Genomic DNA, 15,897 nt, shown 5'->3' on the forward strand with positions numbered 1-15,897 from the left:
TTCATCAAACAGGTGAGTATGCCTTATTCGTTTGTAATTTGATGTGACTACTTATGCTGTTAAAATATATAGTTTAGTGGGCACCACATGTAGATAGGGACAGTATTTTCTGGTTGTTGGTTAGCTTCCTGTGCACCACATACTCCTGGGGCAGTCAGGGAAGTGATTAGCACCATCTACTTGTCTGGTACCGTATCATGTACTGGACGGGTGGATGGTCAAGTATGATCTTTGACTGGTAGCAGGTGTGGTTGAAGATGGTTAGGTCTACATGGCATTAGTTTAAGGGTAGGTAGATTAGGGGGCCAGAAAACACAGGTAGTGTGGTAGGGCCTGATTTAGTGTTTCTTAGGGTAGACATGTGGTGGGCCGGTTTTGACTGCAGTTTAGATGTAGAAGCATATGTAGTCATATCAGGTTAGAAGGCGCACCCGTTTGGATTTGTTTGTTGAATTTATTTTGTTTGTTTGAGTGTTTGGTGAGCATACCCGTTAGCACCTGACCTCCTGCGTGTATGACACGTCTATTTATTTCAGGGTGGTTGTGTTTAATTTTTTTTGCAAACTAGAAAGGTGCGCTCCGTAGAGCTCACATTTCCACCACGTTCCCTTCTGGTTGTTATTATTGGCATTAGCATTCTTCAGTGGTTCTTCAGTGGTTCTTCAGTGGTTCTTCTGTGGTTCTTCGTGGTTCTTCAGTGGTTCGTTAGGGGGTCTTCAGTGGTTCTTTAGTGGTTTTTCAGTGGTTCTTTAGTGGTTCTTCGTGGTTCGTTAGTGGTTCTTCGTGAATGTAAAGTAAAGTGAGTAGCTTGTGGTGACTGGTACAGTAACGATGGCTTCCATCAAGGACTTTGTTGATCACCCGTCTCATGACATGTTGGAGAAGTTTTCCAAGGAACAACTTCTAGAACTTGCTGTACACTACAGGGTAGAGCTTACTGCAAGTGAGAAACGTTTGAAGCCAACTGCCTTGAGTGCTTTAAGGGTGTTACTCATTAGAGAGCAGGTGCTTGTGGCGAGGGTGGAGGAGCCTCCTTTGTCTGACGTGTCTCCGCTATTATCTGGTGCAGAGGCTGAGTGGAGGATTAGAGAGTTGGAGTTTAAGGAAAGACAGCTGCTACAGGAGCGTGAGGAGAGAGGAGCGGAGAGAGGAGCGTGAGCTTAAAGAGAGGAGAGGAGCGTGAGCAGGAGCGGGAGCTTAAGGAGAAACAGATGCTGCTGGAGCACGAGCTTGCGCAGAAGGAGCTTGAATTTAAGCATGCTGCCTTGCAGGCGGGTGCTCTGCATTCAGAGTCACGTTCCGGTTTTGATGTAGGCAGGAATATTAGGATGGTGCCTCCATTTTTTGAGAAAGACGTGGAAAGATATTTTCCCCTTTTTGAACGGGTGGCAACCACATTGAAGTGGCCTGATACAGCCTGGACACTGCTGCTGCAATGTGTTTTAGTTGGTAGGGCACAAGAAGCCTATACTGCTCTGTTCCTTGAACAAAGCGCTGATTATGAGCTTGTTAAAGCTTCCATATTGAGGGCTTATGAGTTGGTCCCCGAGGCCTATCGTCAGCGTTTTAGAGGCTATCGCAGGTCGGAGGGACAGTCGTATGTTGAATTCGGAAAAGAGAAGGAGAACCTGTTTGACCGGTGGTGCACCTCGCAAAAAGCAGAGTCAAGGGAGCAGCTTAGACAGTTGGTTCTCCTAGAGGAATTTAAAAGGTGTGTTCCTGTTAACGTTTCCACACATCTAAATGAGCATTAGGTATCGAAGATAGGCGACGCTGCTGTCTTGGCTGATGAGTTTGTGTTGACACACAAATCTGTCTTTGTAGAGGAGGGCCGTGTGGAGTCCAGGAGTAGTAGGTGTCCTTTTCAGGGGAGCCGGTTCCCGGCACCCGTGTCTGCTGGTCGGTTTGCTTCGACTCCTAGGCAAGGTGGCTCTGCTAGTGCATTCCCAGAGGGGGTTATCTGTTTTTACTGTAAGGAGCCTGGTCATAACGTTGCTGGGTGCCCTGTGCTTAAGCAAAAAAATTTAAAAACTGTGGCTCTGGTAGAAATCATGGACAGGACACCTATGCCGACATTAGAGGGTGGGGTGCGAAGTATCAAAGGTGCAGACAGGGAGCTAGAGGGCTCCTCAACGTTTATGATGGATGGATTTGCTTCACTGGTTGGTGCATTAGGATCAAAGCAGGCTATTACAATATGGAGAGATACAGGAGCTTTCCAGTCTCTCATTCTGGATGGGATTTTGCCATTTTCGGAAGATTCTTCATTGCATTCCGGTGCCATTGTTCAGGGCTTTGGAGGAGGCTTTGTGAATACTCCTTTGCATGAGGTCTCGCTAAACTCTCCCTTAGTATCAGGCAATGTTGTTGTAGGAGTGTGTTCTCACATCCCCATAAAAGGGGGTGTCCTTCATTCTAGGGAACGATTTGACCGGTGGCAAAGTGCTGGCTACTCCAGTTGTAATTCCCGTCCCTGTAGTTTCTGAGGTTCCTGATGAGCTCTCACAGAAGCATCCAGGAGTGTTTCCTGTGTGTGCGGTAACACGCGCAATGTCAAAGGTCAAATGTGACACCAATGATGTTGTTAACTCAGATTGTGATATGACACTTAGCAGGGCTGTACGCTAAGCTTTTTCACTAGGGGCACACTTGCCCCTAAATGAGAAATTTAGGGGCAAAAAATATTTTTTAGGGGCACATTTTTTAATAACAATTTTACCATTATTAAAAAAATATGTTCCTCCTGCCTCATTACTGTGGTCCTTTTATTTAACATTTAAGTGCGTTTGTTTTCAGGTTTGTATCTTTTATAATGAACCAACTGAGAAAGTGTGTAAATCACTAATAGAACAAAAACAACAAACTGTGTGTGTGTGTGTGTGCGCGCGCTTGTGTAGTGCTCCTTGAATGAGATCACCACAACACACACACACCATTGCATTAATCAGGAGGACAAGAAACTCTGCATACATTTGTTTCACAATGAAAAGTGCTTTAGAAATCAAATGAATTATTATTGTAAAGTGATCAATGTGTTGGGCCGTTTATAGAGATCTATGCCAATTAATGTTTATGTATATCCGGGACTTTTTTTAATAAGAATTGAGAGACATTTGTATATGTGACCTTTATTTTGAAAACCATGTTGCGACACAACCTTATTTACAGATTTACGACATTGTGTCGCACTGTACAGCCCTGGTTGTAAACTAATGTTTTTTTAAAAATGTATCCAATTTGTATGGATTAATTTAGGAGTGAAATGCGAATGAAGGGTTGAAATCACAACTCACAACGTTGCTCCCAAATAATATTTCCAACTCGCAACGGCCAAATTAAGGGGCAATTTGCGACGAGATCATCGCACTGTACAGCCCTGCTTAGTGACACGTTCTTTGTTGAGTTGAAAAGTGGCCCTGATGAGGGTTTTGGTAAGGTGATACCGTCTCATGAGCAGTTGGTATTAGAGCAAAACAAGGATGTCTCCTTGTCGTCCCTCTTTGAAGAGGCGGTTTTAGAGGATGCAATGATAGATACGTCTCAAGGATACTTTGTTAGCAATGACGTGCTCATGAGAAAGTGGACACCACCTAACCTGTCCAGTCTGGATGACTGGGGCAGTGTGTTTCAGATTGTTGTTCCAGCCGTGTATCGTCCTGATATACTGCATCTAGCACATGATCATGATCTTGCTGGTCACATGGGAGTCAGGAAGACTTATGACCGTGTGCCGAGACATTTTTGTTGGCCTGGTTTGAAGTCAGATGTGGCACAATATTGCCGCTCGTGCCATGTGTGTCAGGTTGTTGGTAAACCAAACCAGAAGATCCCTCAGGCTCCTCTGCAGCCTATTCCTGCCGTTGGGGAACCTTTTGAGCGGATCCTCATTGACTGTGTTGGTCCCCTCCCTCGAACTAAGACAGGGAACCAGTACCTTTTGACTATTATGTGTGCAGCGACCCGTTTCCCTGAAGCCATTCCTTTACGCAAGATCACAGCCCCAGCTATATCCAAAGCTCTGGTTAGGTTTCTTTCTACGTTTGGCTTACCAAAGGTTATTCAATCAGATCAAGGGTCTAACTTCATGTCCCGTCTCTTTGCTCAGGTCCTCCAGCAGTTGTCTATCCAGCATTGCCCTTCCTCTGCCTATCATCCAGAGTCCCAGGGGGCGCTGGAGAGATTTCACCAGACTATCAAAACAATGCTGCGGGCATATTGTACGGAGTTCGAAAAAGACTGGGATGATGGAATCCCTTTGCTTCTGTTTAATGAACAATTAAAAAACTTCTACTCATCTCTCTATGCTGCAGAACAACCTACTGACCAGTCTGCCTTTAGCAACTTTGACTCTCTTTATATTCCTAAAGTTGACTCTGACTCAGCGGTGAAACTGGAGGAGCCTATCACAATAGAGGAGATTGAAGAGGCTGCTCACAACATGCAGGCAGGTAAATGCCCAGGCCCCGATGGTTACCCAATCGAATTCTATCGGAAGTTTTTTGGTAAATTGGCGCCACTTCTTATTGATATGTACAATGAATCCTTCTGCCGTTTTAAATTGCCCCATACACTTACTCAGGCCACAATTTCCTTAATCTTGAAGAAGAACAGAGACCCTCTCCTATGTGGGAGCTACCGTCCTATAAGTTTGCTATCCGTGGATTTAAAGCTTCTTTCCAAACTACTATCTATGCGTTTAGAATCGGTACTACCCTCTATTATTTCCCCAGATCAGACTGGATTCATAAAAAAAAACTGTACTCTTTTTTTAACACTAGACGGCTTCTTAATGTCATGTATAATCCCTCTTCTTCCTCAATATCAGAAGCTGTGATCTCACTAGATGCCGAGAAGGCTTTTGACCGGGTGGAGTGGAGCTACCTATTCTACACCATGGAGAGATTTGGCTTGGGTAAAACATTTATCACCTGGGTGAAACTGCTTTATACCTCCCCTATAGCCTCAGTCAGAACCAACAACACACATTCTGAATATTTCCCTCTTTCGCTCTACTCGGCAAGGCTGCAATTTGAGTCCCTTATTATTTAATATCGCAATAGAACCATTGGCCATTGCTCTCGGATCAAATCCTAACATAACTGGTATTCATAGGTTTGGCATCGAACAGAAGACTTCACTTTATGCGGATGACTCTTTTATATGTATCGAATCTCTCTATCTCTATCTCTATTCCAGCTGCCCTTGACATTTTCAGTTCATTCGGTGAAATATCAGGATATAAACTAAACTTAGATAAAAGTGAGCTATTCCCTCTGAATGCTGAAGGTCGAAATTACCCCTTACATACTTTGCCCTTTAAAATTTCCCCACTTGGCTTCACATATCTTGGCATTCGTTTCACAGACAAATTTAAGGATTTATTTAAATGTAACTTCTCCCCTTTGTTAAGCAAACTGCATAAAGACTTTGAACGATGGTCGCTATTACCCCAGTCCTTAACGGCACAAGTCAACTCAGTTAAAATGAACTCCCTGCCAAAATTCTCATACCTTTTTCAATGTTTACCCATCTTTCTCACACAAGCATTTTTCCAGAAAATTGACAGTTTGGTGTCGCAGTTCATCTGGAATAGGAGAGTTCCTAGGCTCGGTAAAGCCCTCCTACAAAGACCAAAACCTCTGGGAGGGATGGCTCTGCCCAATTTTAAATTCTATTATTGGGCAGCCAACTTTAGAGCACTACAACATTGGGCAAGGTTTGAAGACACACCTTCATCCCCTGTATGGTTGCTTTTGGAATCCTCTTCTTCCAGCCCTGCCTCACTGGCTGCTCTGGCTCACGCACCTCTACTTTTTCCCATCTCTCCCTACTCTAAAAATATTATTGTCAAATCAACACTCAGGATATGGAATCAGTTCAGACGACATTTTGGTTTACAATCTTTTTCTTTACTAGCTCCAATTACAGCTAACCCTGTTTCCCCCCCCCCCTCTGTGATGGATAGAGCTTCTCTCTCCTGGTCCCCTCTTGGTATTAGAACGTTCAGTGACTTATATATAGAAAATATTTTTGCATCATTTGAACAACTGTCTGACAGGTTCTCTTTCGAGGTCACATTTCTTCAGATACTTGCAAGTCTGCAGTTTTGTACGTAATATCAACCCACAGTTCCCCAAACTCCCAGAAGCCACTCCTATTGACACTTTACTAAAGCCTACACTGGTCACAAAGGGTATTATATCCGTCCTGTATGGCTTGATTTCCTCACTGCGTCCTACCTCATTAGAAAAGATCAGGAGGAGATGGGAGGAGGACCTGGGTGAGGACATCACAGAAGACCTGTGGGAGGATATTCTACACCGGGTCCACTCCTCTTCAATTGGTGCCAGGCACGGACTGATCCAATGTAAAATTGTTCACCGTTCACACTTTACTAAAGTCAGGCTAGCCAAGATCTATGGCAACATTGATCCCACCTGTGACAGATGCCACCGTGCCCCTGCTACACATAGTCACATGTTTTGGTCCTGCCCTTCCCTGCATAACTTTTGGTCTGAAATATTTGAAACTATCTCAAATAGTATTGAGATCCCAATCAGCCCGACTGCCATAACTGCTTGCTTTGGTGTCTCTATCTCCCCTACTACCCTGTCTCTGCCACAATATAAAGCTGACCTGGTGGCATTTGTTACTCTCCTGGCTAGACGTCTCATTTTACTGCATTGGAAGTCACCCACTCCTCCATCTCACTCTATGTGGCTCAGGGATATTTTTCACTTCCTTAAGATGGAGAAAATAAGGTGCGTCATAAGGGGTTCTACAGCTAGATTTTATAAAACATGGGGTAGTTTCTTTACTTATGTTGGGGAACAAGGTTCAATCGACCCCCCATAAATAATGCTCACTCCTAGCCTAGCACTGTCCAGTCGATCTACATGTGCAAATGTAACCTGATGTCTACCTTCTCACTTTAAAAAAAAAAAAAAAAAAAAAAAAAAACGTGTTCCATTCCTCTATTCCTGCTGTACAGTCCTTGTCCTGAGTGTACATATCTGTTTAATTGACTGTATGTCCGAAACAATATCTATATTTATTTTGTGGTGTACTCTCTTTAGTCTATATATTCAACAGACCTATACTTTGACTATTTATACGTAGCCTTGTGCAATATGTATATTATTTACATTCAACAGACCTATATTTTGTTTATTTATACATAGCTTTGTGCAATAGGTATATTGCTTATCCAACAGACCTATATTTTGACTAACAATATGTAGCTTTGTGCAATATGTATATTGTCTACATTCAACAGACCTATATTTTGACTACTTATATGTAGATATGTGCAATACGTCTGGCATATATGTGTACAATTTGACCATGTGCTCATCTCATATTGCAACGAAAAAACTTCAATAAACAAAGTTTTGAAAGAATTTTTTTTTTGAAATATTGATCTCAAAGACGCTGTAAAACGTCATTGGCAGATTACGCATGGCGAGGAATGACGTCTTAACACGTAATTGGCGAGAAAAGGGTTAATGTTTAATTACCATATGTAAGGGTTCGTGCACAGAGGGGATTGTCGGGAAAGAGATGGCTGTTTGAGGAAGCTCCCATTTATTAACATTTTTGTTTAAACAGGAACGATAGCCAGTTAGCAGCGCCGGGTACAGTAGGTAGCATCGTTAGCTCTCATAACGTTAGCCAGTTAGCAGCACCGGGTACAGTAGGTAGCAACGTTAGCTCTCATAACGTTAGCCAGTTAGCAGCGCCGGGTACAGTAGGTAGCAACGTTAGCTCTCATAACGTTAGCCAGTTAGCAGCTCCGGGTACAGTAGGTAGCAACGTTAGCTCTCATAACGTTAGCCAGTTAGCAGCGCCGGATACAGTAGGTACCAACGTTAGTTCTCATAACGTTAGCCAGTTAGCAGCGCCGGGTACAGTAGGTACCAACGTTAGCTCTCATAACGTTAGCCAGTTAGCAGCGCCGGGTACAGTAGGTAGCAACGTTAGCTCTCATAACGTTAGCCAGTTAGCAGCGCAGAGTACAGTAGGTAGCAACATTAGCTCTCATAACATTAGCCAGTTAGCAGCGCCGGGTACAGTAGGTGGGGCGGCGTGGCTCAGGGGTAGAGCAGGTCGTCCAATGATCGAAGGGTTGGTGGTTCGAATCCCGCTCAAGCCCATCCCACTGCCGTTGTGTCCTTGGGCAAGACACTTAACCTACTTGCCTCGTATGAATGTGTATGCATGTGAATGAATGTTGGTGGAGGTCGGAGGGGCCGTAGGCGATGATTATTCGCCACGCTTCCGTGAGTCTGCCTCAGGGCATGACTGTGTATGAATGAATAATAGACTCTGTAAGCGCTCTGGGGTCACTGGAGTGTCATGAAGAGCGCTATATAAATCCAATCCATTATTAGGTAGCAACGTTAGCTCTCATAACGTTAGCCAGTTAGCAGCGCCGGGTATAGTAGGTAGCAACGTTAGCTCTCATAACGTTAGCCAGTTAGCAGCGCCGGGTATAGTAGGTAGCAACGTTAGCTCTCATAACGTTAGCCAGTTAGCAGCGCCGGGTACAGTAGATAGGCAGCATGTTGAAAGAGGAGCCCTGAGCTGCTCATACACTAGACTCTTGCAGTAATGGTTTGTTGACGTGGTTGACGTGCACTGCTGCAGCAGATTTAGGAGTCTGATCCGACGGTCACAGAGCTGAGGGAGTGCGCCCAGTTAGCTGTAAAAATCCATAGATTAGCCGCAGTATTATGGATATTAAACATGCTGGCAGAGTACATGCATCCATGTTGTTGTGAACATTTGAATTAAATAAAGAAATTCCCTATCCATAGTCGCCGTGGGAAAGAATAAAATAAAAAATAAAATAAAATAAATTCCCTACCTACCCATGCCTTAACTGACAACCAACAGGAAACAAACTATATATTTTTTTTATGCCTAAGCCGCAGGGTCGAAAAATGGGGGAAAAAGCCGCGGCTTATAGTCCGAAAAGTACGGTATACCTTTTCCTCAGAACACTGGTACATCTCCAGGCACTCCTCCACCGCGGTGGCATCGAAGCCCCGCTCACACAGCCGGGAGTGGACAAAAAGATAGTCCAGTACCTGAAGACACATCACGAAGACAGGTTAACTATGCATTTAGCCAACGCTTTTGTCCAAAGTGACTTAAATTTGTTTTGAACAAGTCAGCAGGAAGGGTACATCTCTGGCAGCTAAGGGTCAATGACATTGTTTCGTCAAATAGTATCGTAAACATATTAGCACGATAGGTAGTAGTATATGTATAGTAGCATAGACATATTGGCATGATAGGTAGTAGTATAAGTATAGTAGCAGTTGTATAGACATATTAGCATGATGGGTAGCAGTAGACATATTAGCATGATAGGTAGTAGTATAAGTATAGTAGCATAGACATATTTGCATGACGGGTAGCAGTATAGACATTAGCATGATAGGTAGTAGTATAAGTATAGTAGTATAGACATATTAGCATGATATGTAGTAGTATAAGTATAGTAGCATAGTAGTAGGGCTGACCTTCGAAGCTTTTTTTTGGCAATCGAAGCTTCGGGGCCGAGCTTCGATTTTAATTCGAAGCTTCGAGAAAAAATATATATATATATTAATTATTATTTATTTATTTATTTTAATTTTTTATCTTATGTTGTGGGACTTGTACAGCACTTTGGTAAACGTTGTTGTTTTTAAATGTGCTCTATAAATAAAGTGGATTGGATTAATTAATTAAGTAGCCCCTTTCGTGACTGTGACGCAGCCAACAAGGTTTCACTCGGCTGCGCTGCCTGGGTGCAGTGGGGCTGCTCTCACAGCCAACGACATGACATTACATAATTATTAGGGATGTCCGATATTATCGGCCGATAATGGCATTAAAATGTGATATCGGAAAATATCGGTATCGGTTTTCAATTTTCTTTTTACATTTCTATAACCTTTATTTACCCAGGCAAGCAAGTAAGAACAAATTCTGAATTTTTTTATTGTCAAAAGTATGCATAATGTGTTAATTCCACAACAAGAGATATGTAATGTTAATTACCTGAAATTATTCCATTTTTTGGGGGGGGGGAACCCTGCATATATCGGTATCGGTTGATATCGGTATCGGAAATTAAGAGTTGGACAATATCGGTATATCGGTATCGGTAAAAAAGCCAATATCGAGCATCCCTAATAATTATGTTGCAACCTTCGTCTATCAAGCAAACAATTATATTATATTTAATTTATAATTATATCAGACAATGCACCTACAAAAGCAGATGCTTACAATTAAATTAGCCAACTTGGTAACACATTAGTCATAGCAGCATAGGCATAGCCTTATTAATGTTTTGTGTGGCGTCGCTGTCGTGTACAACTCCAAGGGATATTCCCTTGGAGATGCATTTGAGGCAAAAAAATTAAATAAAATTTTACACTTAGTATTTAAGACAGCCCTACGATAGTAGTATAGACATATTAGCATGATAGGTAGTAGTATAAGTATAGTAGAATAGACATATTAGCATGATGTAGTAGTATAAGTATAGTAGTATAGACATATTAGCATGATATGTAGTAGTATAAGTATAGTAGCATTAGACATATTAGCATGATAGTAGTAGGGTACATAATAGTAAAAAGACACAACAAGGTTTGTTTCTTTGACTCTGCGTTACCATAGATCACCACCCTATGACATTGTCGTGCCAGAACAGACGGTACGTGTCAGAATATGTAAAACAGGATGGCTCTATTGACCATATTCACAAGGCAGCCATATGTGAAACAGAATCATTTTTTTCTCATTTGTGCGTCAGCGTGACGGCATTGGTCTGAATAATCCTGCGAGGGATGGGCGGTGTTGGAACGACCAGACACCAAAATAAAATCCTTCTATCATTCATTCACACAGCGGCCATTTTGCTCAGTCATGCTCAGGTTGGCATTCCTTTCCATCCTGTGAATATGGTCAATACTGTTGACCTGCTTGATCATCGCCTCTTCGTTCTTGGTTGGATCCTATTCAGGCTCTTGTGAATTTATCAAATGTACCAATTTTACATTTCAAGGGAATATTCCAAGTTATTATCTTATTAGAACAAGATTCATGCCGTTGCCTATAACCCTGCTGACCGATTCCACTTCACCGTTTGAAATCAACTGTTAAATATAGAATCTGGCAGGCAACAATCCCCAGCTAGTCCTGCTAATTCCCCCATCTCCTCCAATCATAAGGTTATAGTTACACAAAACATAGGACCCGATTAATTCCCATCCTATTCCAAGACAGAGAAGTGTAACATTTAGATTTAATGTCTATATCTATGCACACATAAAATAAATAAATAAAAAAAAAAGCCTAAATTTAATAAAGAACAGTGAGGTAAGATGTCAGTATCGCAGAGTTGGTCCCGGGTCCCACCTGCTCCACGTTCTGGCCTTGCCTCTGCATGGCCCGCAGGACACCCTCGTAGGAGTAGCCCATGCCCACGATGGTCTCCACACACTGCCGCTCGCTGGGCGTGAGGCTGAGGAGGGCGCCTCCGCAGGGCAGCGCAGCAGGCCCCGCCCCCAGGACGGTCTAGGGAGACAGAGGAGGGGGGGCATGTGTCAACAGGTTCTATAAGAAGCTGTTCTCGCAACACATTCATCAGGTCCATTCAGCATTGGCAAGTCTTCAATTTCTAAATGACTGCTGCTATGTCCCCTCCCAAACTTTCAAGGAATGTTTATTATCCATTATCTGGCTCAGCTAATGGGTTCTGCTCAGGACAGTGTGTGTAAAACGGGTTCTGCTCAGGACAGTGTGTGTAAAATGGGTTCTGCTCAGGACAGCGTGTGTAAAACGGGTTCTGCTCAGGACAGCGTGTGTAAAACGGGTTCTGCTCAGGACAGCGTGTGTTAAAAACAGGTTCTGCTCAGGACAGCGTGTGTTAAAACGGGTTCTGCTCAGGCCAGCGTGCGTAAAAACAGGTTATGCTCAGGACAGCGTGCGTAAAAAGGGTTCTGCTCAGGACAGCGTGTTAAAAACGGGTTCTGCTCAGGACAGCGTGTTAAAAACGGGTTCTGCTCAGGACAGCGTGTGTTAAAAACGGGTTCTGCTCAGGACAGCGTGTGTTAAAAACGGGTTCTGCTCAGGACAGCGTGTGTTAAAACGGGTTCTGCTCAGGACAGCGTGCGTAAAAACAGGTTCTGCTCAGGACAGCGTGCGTAAAAACAGGTTCTGCTCAGGACAGCTTGTTAAAAACGGGTTCTGCTCAGGACAGCGTGTGTTTAAAAACGGGTTCTGCTCAGGAGAGCGTGTGTAAAACGGGTTCTGCTCAGGACAGCGTGTGTAAAACGGGTTCTGCTCAGGACAGCGTGTGTAAAACGGGTTTACTCAAAAACATTTGATGTTACAATTTCTGCAACAACCTTTTAACATCTTTCTCCTTTCCTTCATTTGATTTTCACTGCTAACCCCTCAATTTTATACCAAACTTCATCAAAACCTAGAATCTCAAACGCTGCACTCTTTTCTTGATCCTCCAATCACAACGGTTGCTTCCCTCTGAAGGATGTAGCTCACCAGGCAGGCGAGCGGAGTACTGAGCTGCAGACTAAGGCTCACCTGTTTTGGTGCTCCGTTCTTGGTGTGGCCGGGCAGCTCCGGGGAGACGATGACATGGGCGTTGGGCAGGGCCGGCGGGCTGCCATTGGTTATGTTCCGCCTGGGGGCGGGGCAAGGGACAGAGAGCGGGCTGTACCCCAAAGGGGCACGGTCATTGTCACCGGGGTCCGACAGCTTCGGGAAGGAAAGAGAGCGAATGTTGCAGGGCCGATCGTCTGTGTCCGGCGCCCCCCCTCTCCCGGGACCCGCGGCCCTGTCCATGTCCAGCAAGGCAACCAAGCCGTTGGGTTTGTGGGCAAAGCCTGGTTTGGCTGAGAGGCTGGTGTTGGTGCTGGGAGGCGAGGGGCTGTTGCCACGCGACGCCGGCCCCAGCGGGGGGGTGATCTCTGGGGGGGAAGCGGCGGGAGGCGGCTGAGGCTGACTCTGGAGGATGCTGCGCAGCTCCTCCTTATCGTTCAGAGTCTTGAGCTCCAGCTTGTCGAAGGGGTCCTCCTCCCGCTCAAAGTCCGCCAGGTTCAGGCAGTGTACGGGGGTAACAGGCTCAGTCTTCTGGGCCGGGCCAGCCGGCAAGGGGGTGAGGATGGCGTTGCTCAGTCCGGCCAGGACAGGGTTGAGCGCCGGGGGCGGAGGCTCCTGGTCCTCGGCGGCAGGCCGAGGCCTCTTCCCTCCCCCGCTGTCTGCGTCCTGGGACGAGTACTCCTCGGCCTCCTGCCTGGCCGCCGCCTCCTCCGCTCGGCCCTCGGCTGCATGGGCCTCTGCCAACTCCACCCCCCAGCGGACACTCCTCCTCTCCAGGGAGAAGTCGTACTGTGGAGAGAGGACGGGGTGAGAGCCAGCGACATGACAAACACACCACGACTGGTACGTAACAGCCGCGTGGCAGAAACTGCAGATACGTCAAATACAGTTTTGATCTTTCCAAGATGAATACGTCAAAGAAGCATGTGTACATTGTTGGACAAAAATTTTGCATTTTCTTTATATAGCAGCTTTTATCCAAAGCGCTTTCCAATTTTTGTTCCTCACGGTCACCCATTCACTCACACACCGATGGCGGAGGCGACCATGCAAGGTGCCGACCTGCTCCTCGGGAGCTATTAGGGGTTAAGTGTCTTGCTCAAGGACACTTCGACACGCTGCCCGGGAGGAGCGGGGAATCTTCCCGATTACAGTCGCCCCGAATATAGTTTGATCTTTCCAAGATGAATACATTGGGATTGTTGGGACAGAATAATCTTCACACTAATACATTCTCTTGTCCAAAGCAGGTATTTAACTATTCACAGACACAGTCAGGCAATTCTAAAGTAAATAATACGTATGCCGGTGAGTATAAAAGCCTAATCGATGATCCCTGCTGCAGTGACCTAACCGTCTCCAGGCCGGACTGACCTGCATGTCGGCCAGAAGTTGAACGCCGTTGCAGTCCGGCAGGCAGAAGCCGATGGGGAGGCCCACTTTGGCCGGGCAGCGGAACCTGTCGTTGATCTTGAAGGGAACGTCATCAAGATAGCTGATGGGTCCTGGAGGGGAACACAAGGTGAGGAACCAGGACTTTAGAACACAAGGCGAGGAACCAGCACTTTAGAACACAAGGTGAGGAATCAGCACTTTAGAACACAAGGCGAGGAACCAGGGCCCTCATTCATCAACGTGGCGTAGAAAATGTTCTATTTCCACATGTAAGCACAGAATGTAGAATCAGTGCACGCACAGAAAAAACGGGATTCACCACACGTGCGTACGCAGGTTCTACGCACACCTGTCATGATGAATCTCACCTTGGCCCTGCGCCGAGGCTTGTGCACACTTTCACGTATTTGCATACCAAAACCGCCCCGATCAACCATATACGGTAATGGACACCCCCATGAAATGTGGAAGAATGGACTAAACCAAGGGTGTTGTACACTGTCGGATATTATATCTATTAACTTCCTAAAAGACCATTGCTGCCTGGACACCGCAAACACTAATAAAGACCATTAACCACTGTTTTGCCGTTGCCCGTTAGTGTCATTAATGCATGCTGGAATAAGAATGCCTTTATTAATTTATTTTTAATATTAATAATTATTATAATACAATAAAAGACAGCTCCGTCTTTTAATACACATATATTGTACAGTAACGTCAAATAAATACTACAGTCCCCGCTGAAATAAAGGTTCTGCACGCACATACCAGCAGTGATCTACAGCATAAAAGATAGCCACTTTATAATACTATTCTGAGTAGATAATTCATCTGTATCGCAACAGAGTCACGGATCTGGTCGGGGCAGGTAGCATTATGTCGGGAAAATCCTTATGAAATAAACAAAAGTGAATTAAAGAATTTAAAAACAAAGTTTAGCATATTAAATCTTTTATAAGCTTTCTGAGTAGATAATTCATCTGTATCGCAACAGAGTCACGGATTTCTGGTCGGGGCAGGTAGCATTATGTCGGGAAAGTCTTTATGAAATAAACAAAAGTGAATTAAGGAATTTAAAACGAAGTTTAGCATATTAAATCGTTTTATAAGCTTATAGCTTTTTTCGTGCTGATTTCAGAAGGGTCCAGCTGCAGAGCCGGAGAGCAACTCTCAGGGCCAAGATAGCACTTATACTATTTTGAGAGAGACAGCAGAGAGACAGACAGACAGACAGACAGACAGACAGACAGACAGACAGACAGACAGACAGACAGACAGACAGACAGACAGACAGACAGACAGACAGACAGACAGTGTGTGTGTGTGACTACTAGTCTAATAGTAGAGACTCAGCCCCCCCCCCCCCCCCCTCTGGACCACCTCCTAGTAGAGACTTCTCTAGGAAGAAGACGAAGATGAGGATTAAGGCGAGACACTGCAGGTGTGAATAGGCAAATATACTTTTTTTTGTTGATTTTGAGATTTTGTTATATTTGCTTCCTAAACATGTCTTCTATGAAACTAGTCAATAACACACATTTAGTTGTTCATTTTACTTCATTTTGCCTTATTGCATCCATAAATGTCCACATATTTAATGGGGAAGTGCCTCATTTGCATATATAAACATAAATGTCAGAAAACTTGTCTCTACTAGGAGGTGGTCCAGAGGGGGGGGGGGGTCTCTACTGGGAGGTGGTCCAGAGGGGGGGGGTCTCTACTAGGAGACTAGTGGTCACACACACACACTGTGGAACAGTGTCTATCTGTCTGTCTGTCTGTCTCTCTGCTGTCTGTCTCTCCGGCTCTGCAGCTGGACCTTCTCAAATAAGCACGGAAAAGCTTTTAAGCTCATAGCTCCAATTTGGGTCCCAA

At 44.7% G+C, this 15,897-nt stretch overlaps 1 protein-coding gene across 3 annotated transcripts in view; it reads right to left on the bottom strand.

The window, feature by feature from the left end:
- ubap1 (ubiquitin associated protein 1) overlaps nt 1-15,897 on the bottom strand; it is a 32,552-nt gene that overhangs the window by 6,033 nt on the left and 10,622 nt on the right. For all 3 annotated transcript variants that reach the window (XM_084316578.1, XM_084316580.1, XM_084316579.1), the window contains exons 3-6: nt 13,999-14,129; nt 12,607-13,413; nt 11,419-11,577; nt 8,988-9,089 (exon numbers count right to left, since the gene is read on the bottom strand). In XM_084316578.1, coding sequence (XP_084172704.1) covers nt 8,988-9,089; nt 11,419-11,577; nt 12,607-13,413; nt 13,999-14,129 — 1,199 coding nt within the window. The remainder of the gene's footprint in view (nt 1-8,987; nt 9,090-11,418; nt 11,578-12,606; nt 13,414-13,998; nt 14,130-15,897) is intronic.

The sequence above is a fragment of the Notolepis coatsorum genome (genome assembly GCF_963971535.1).
Source record: "Notolepis coatsorum genome assembly, chromosome: 6".
Classification (NCBI taxonomy): domain Eukaryota; kingdom Metazoa; phylum Chordata; class Actinopteri; order Aulopiformes; family Paralepididae; genus Notolepis; species Notolepis coatsorum.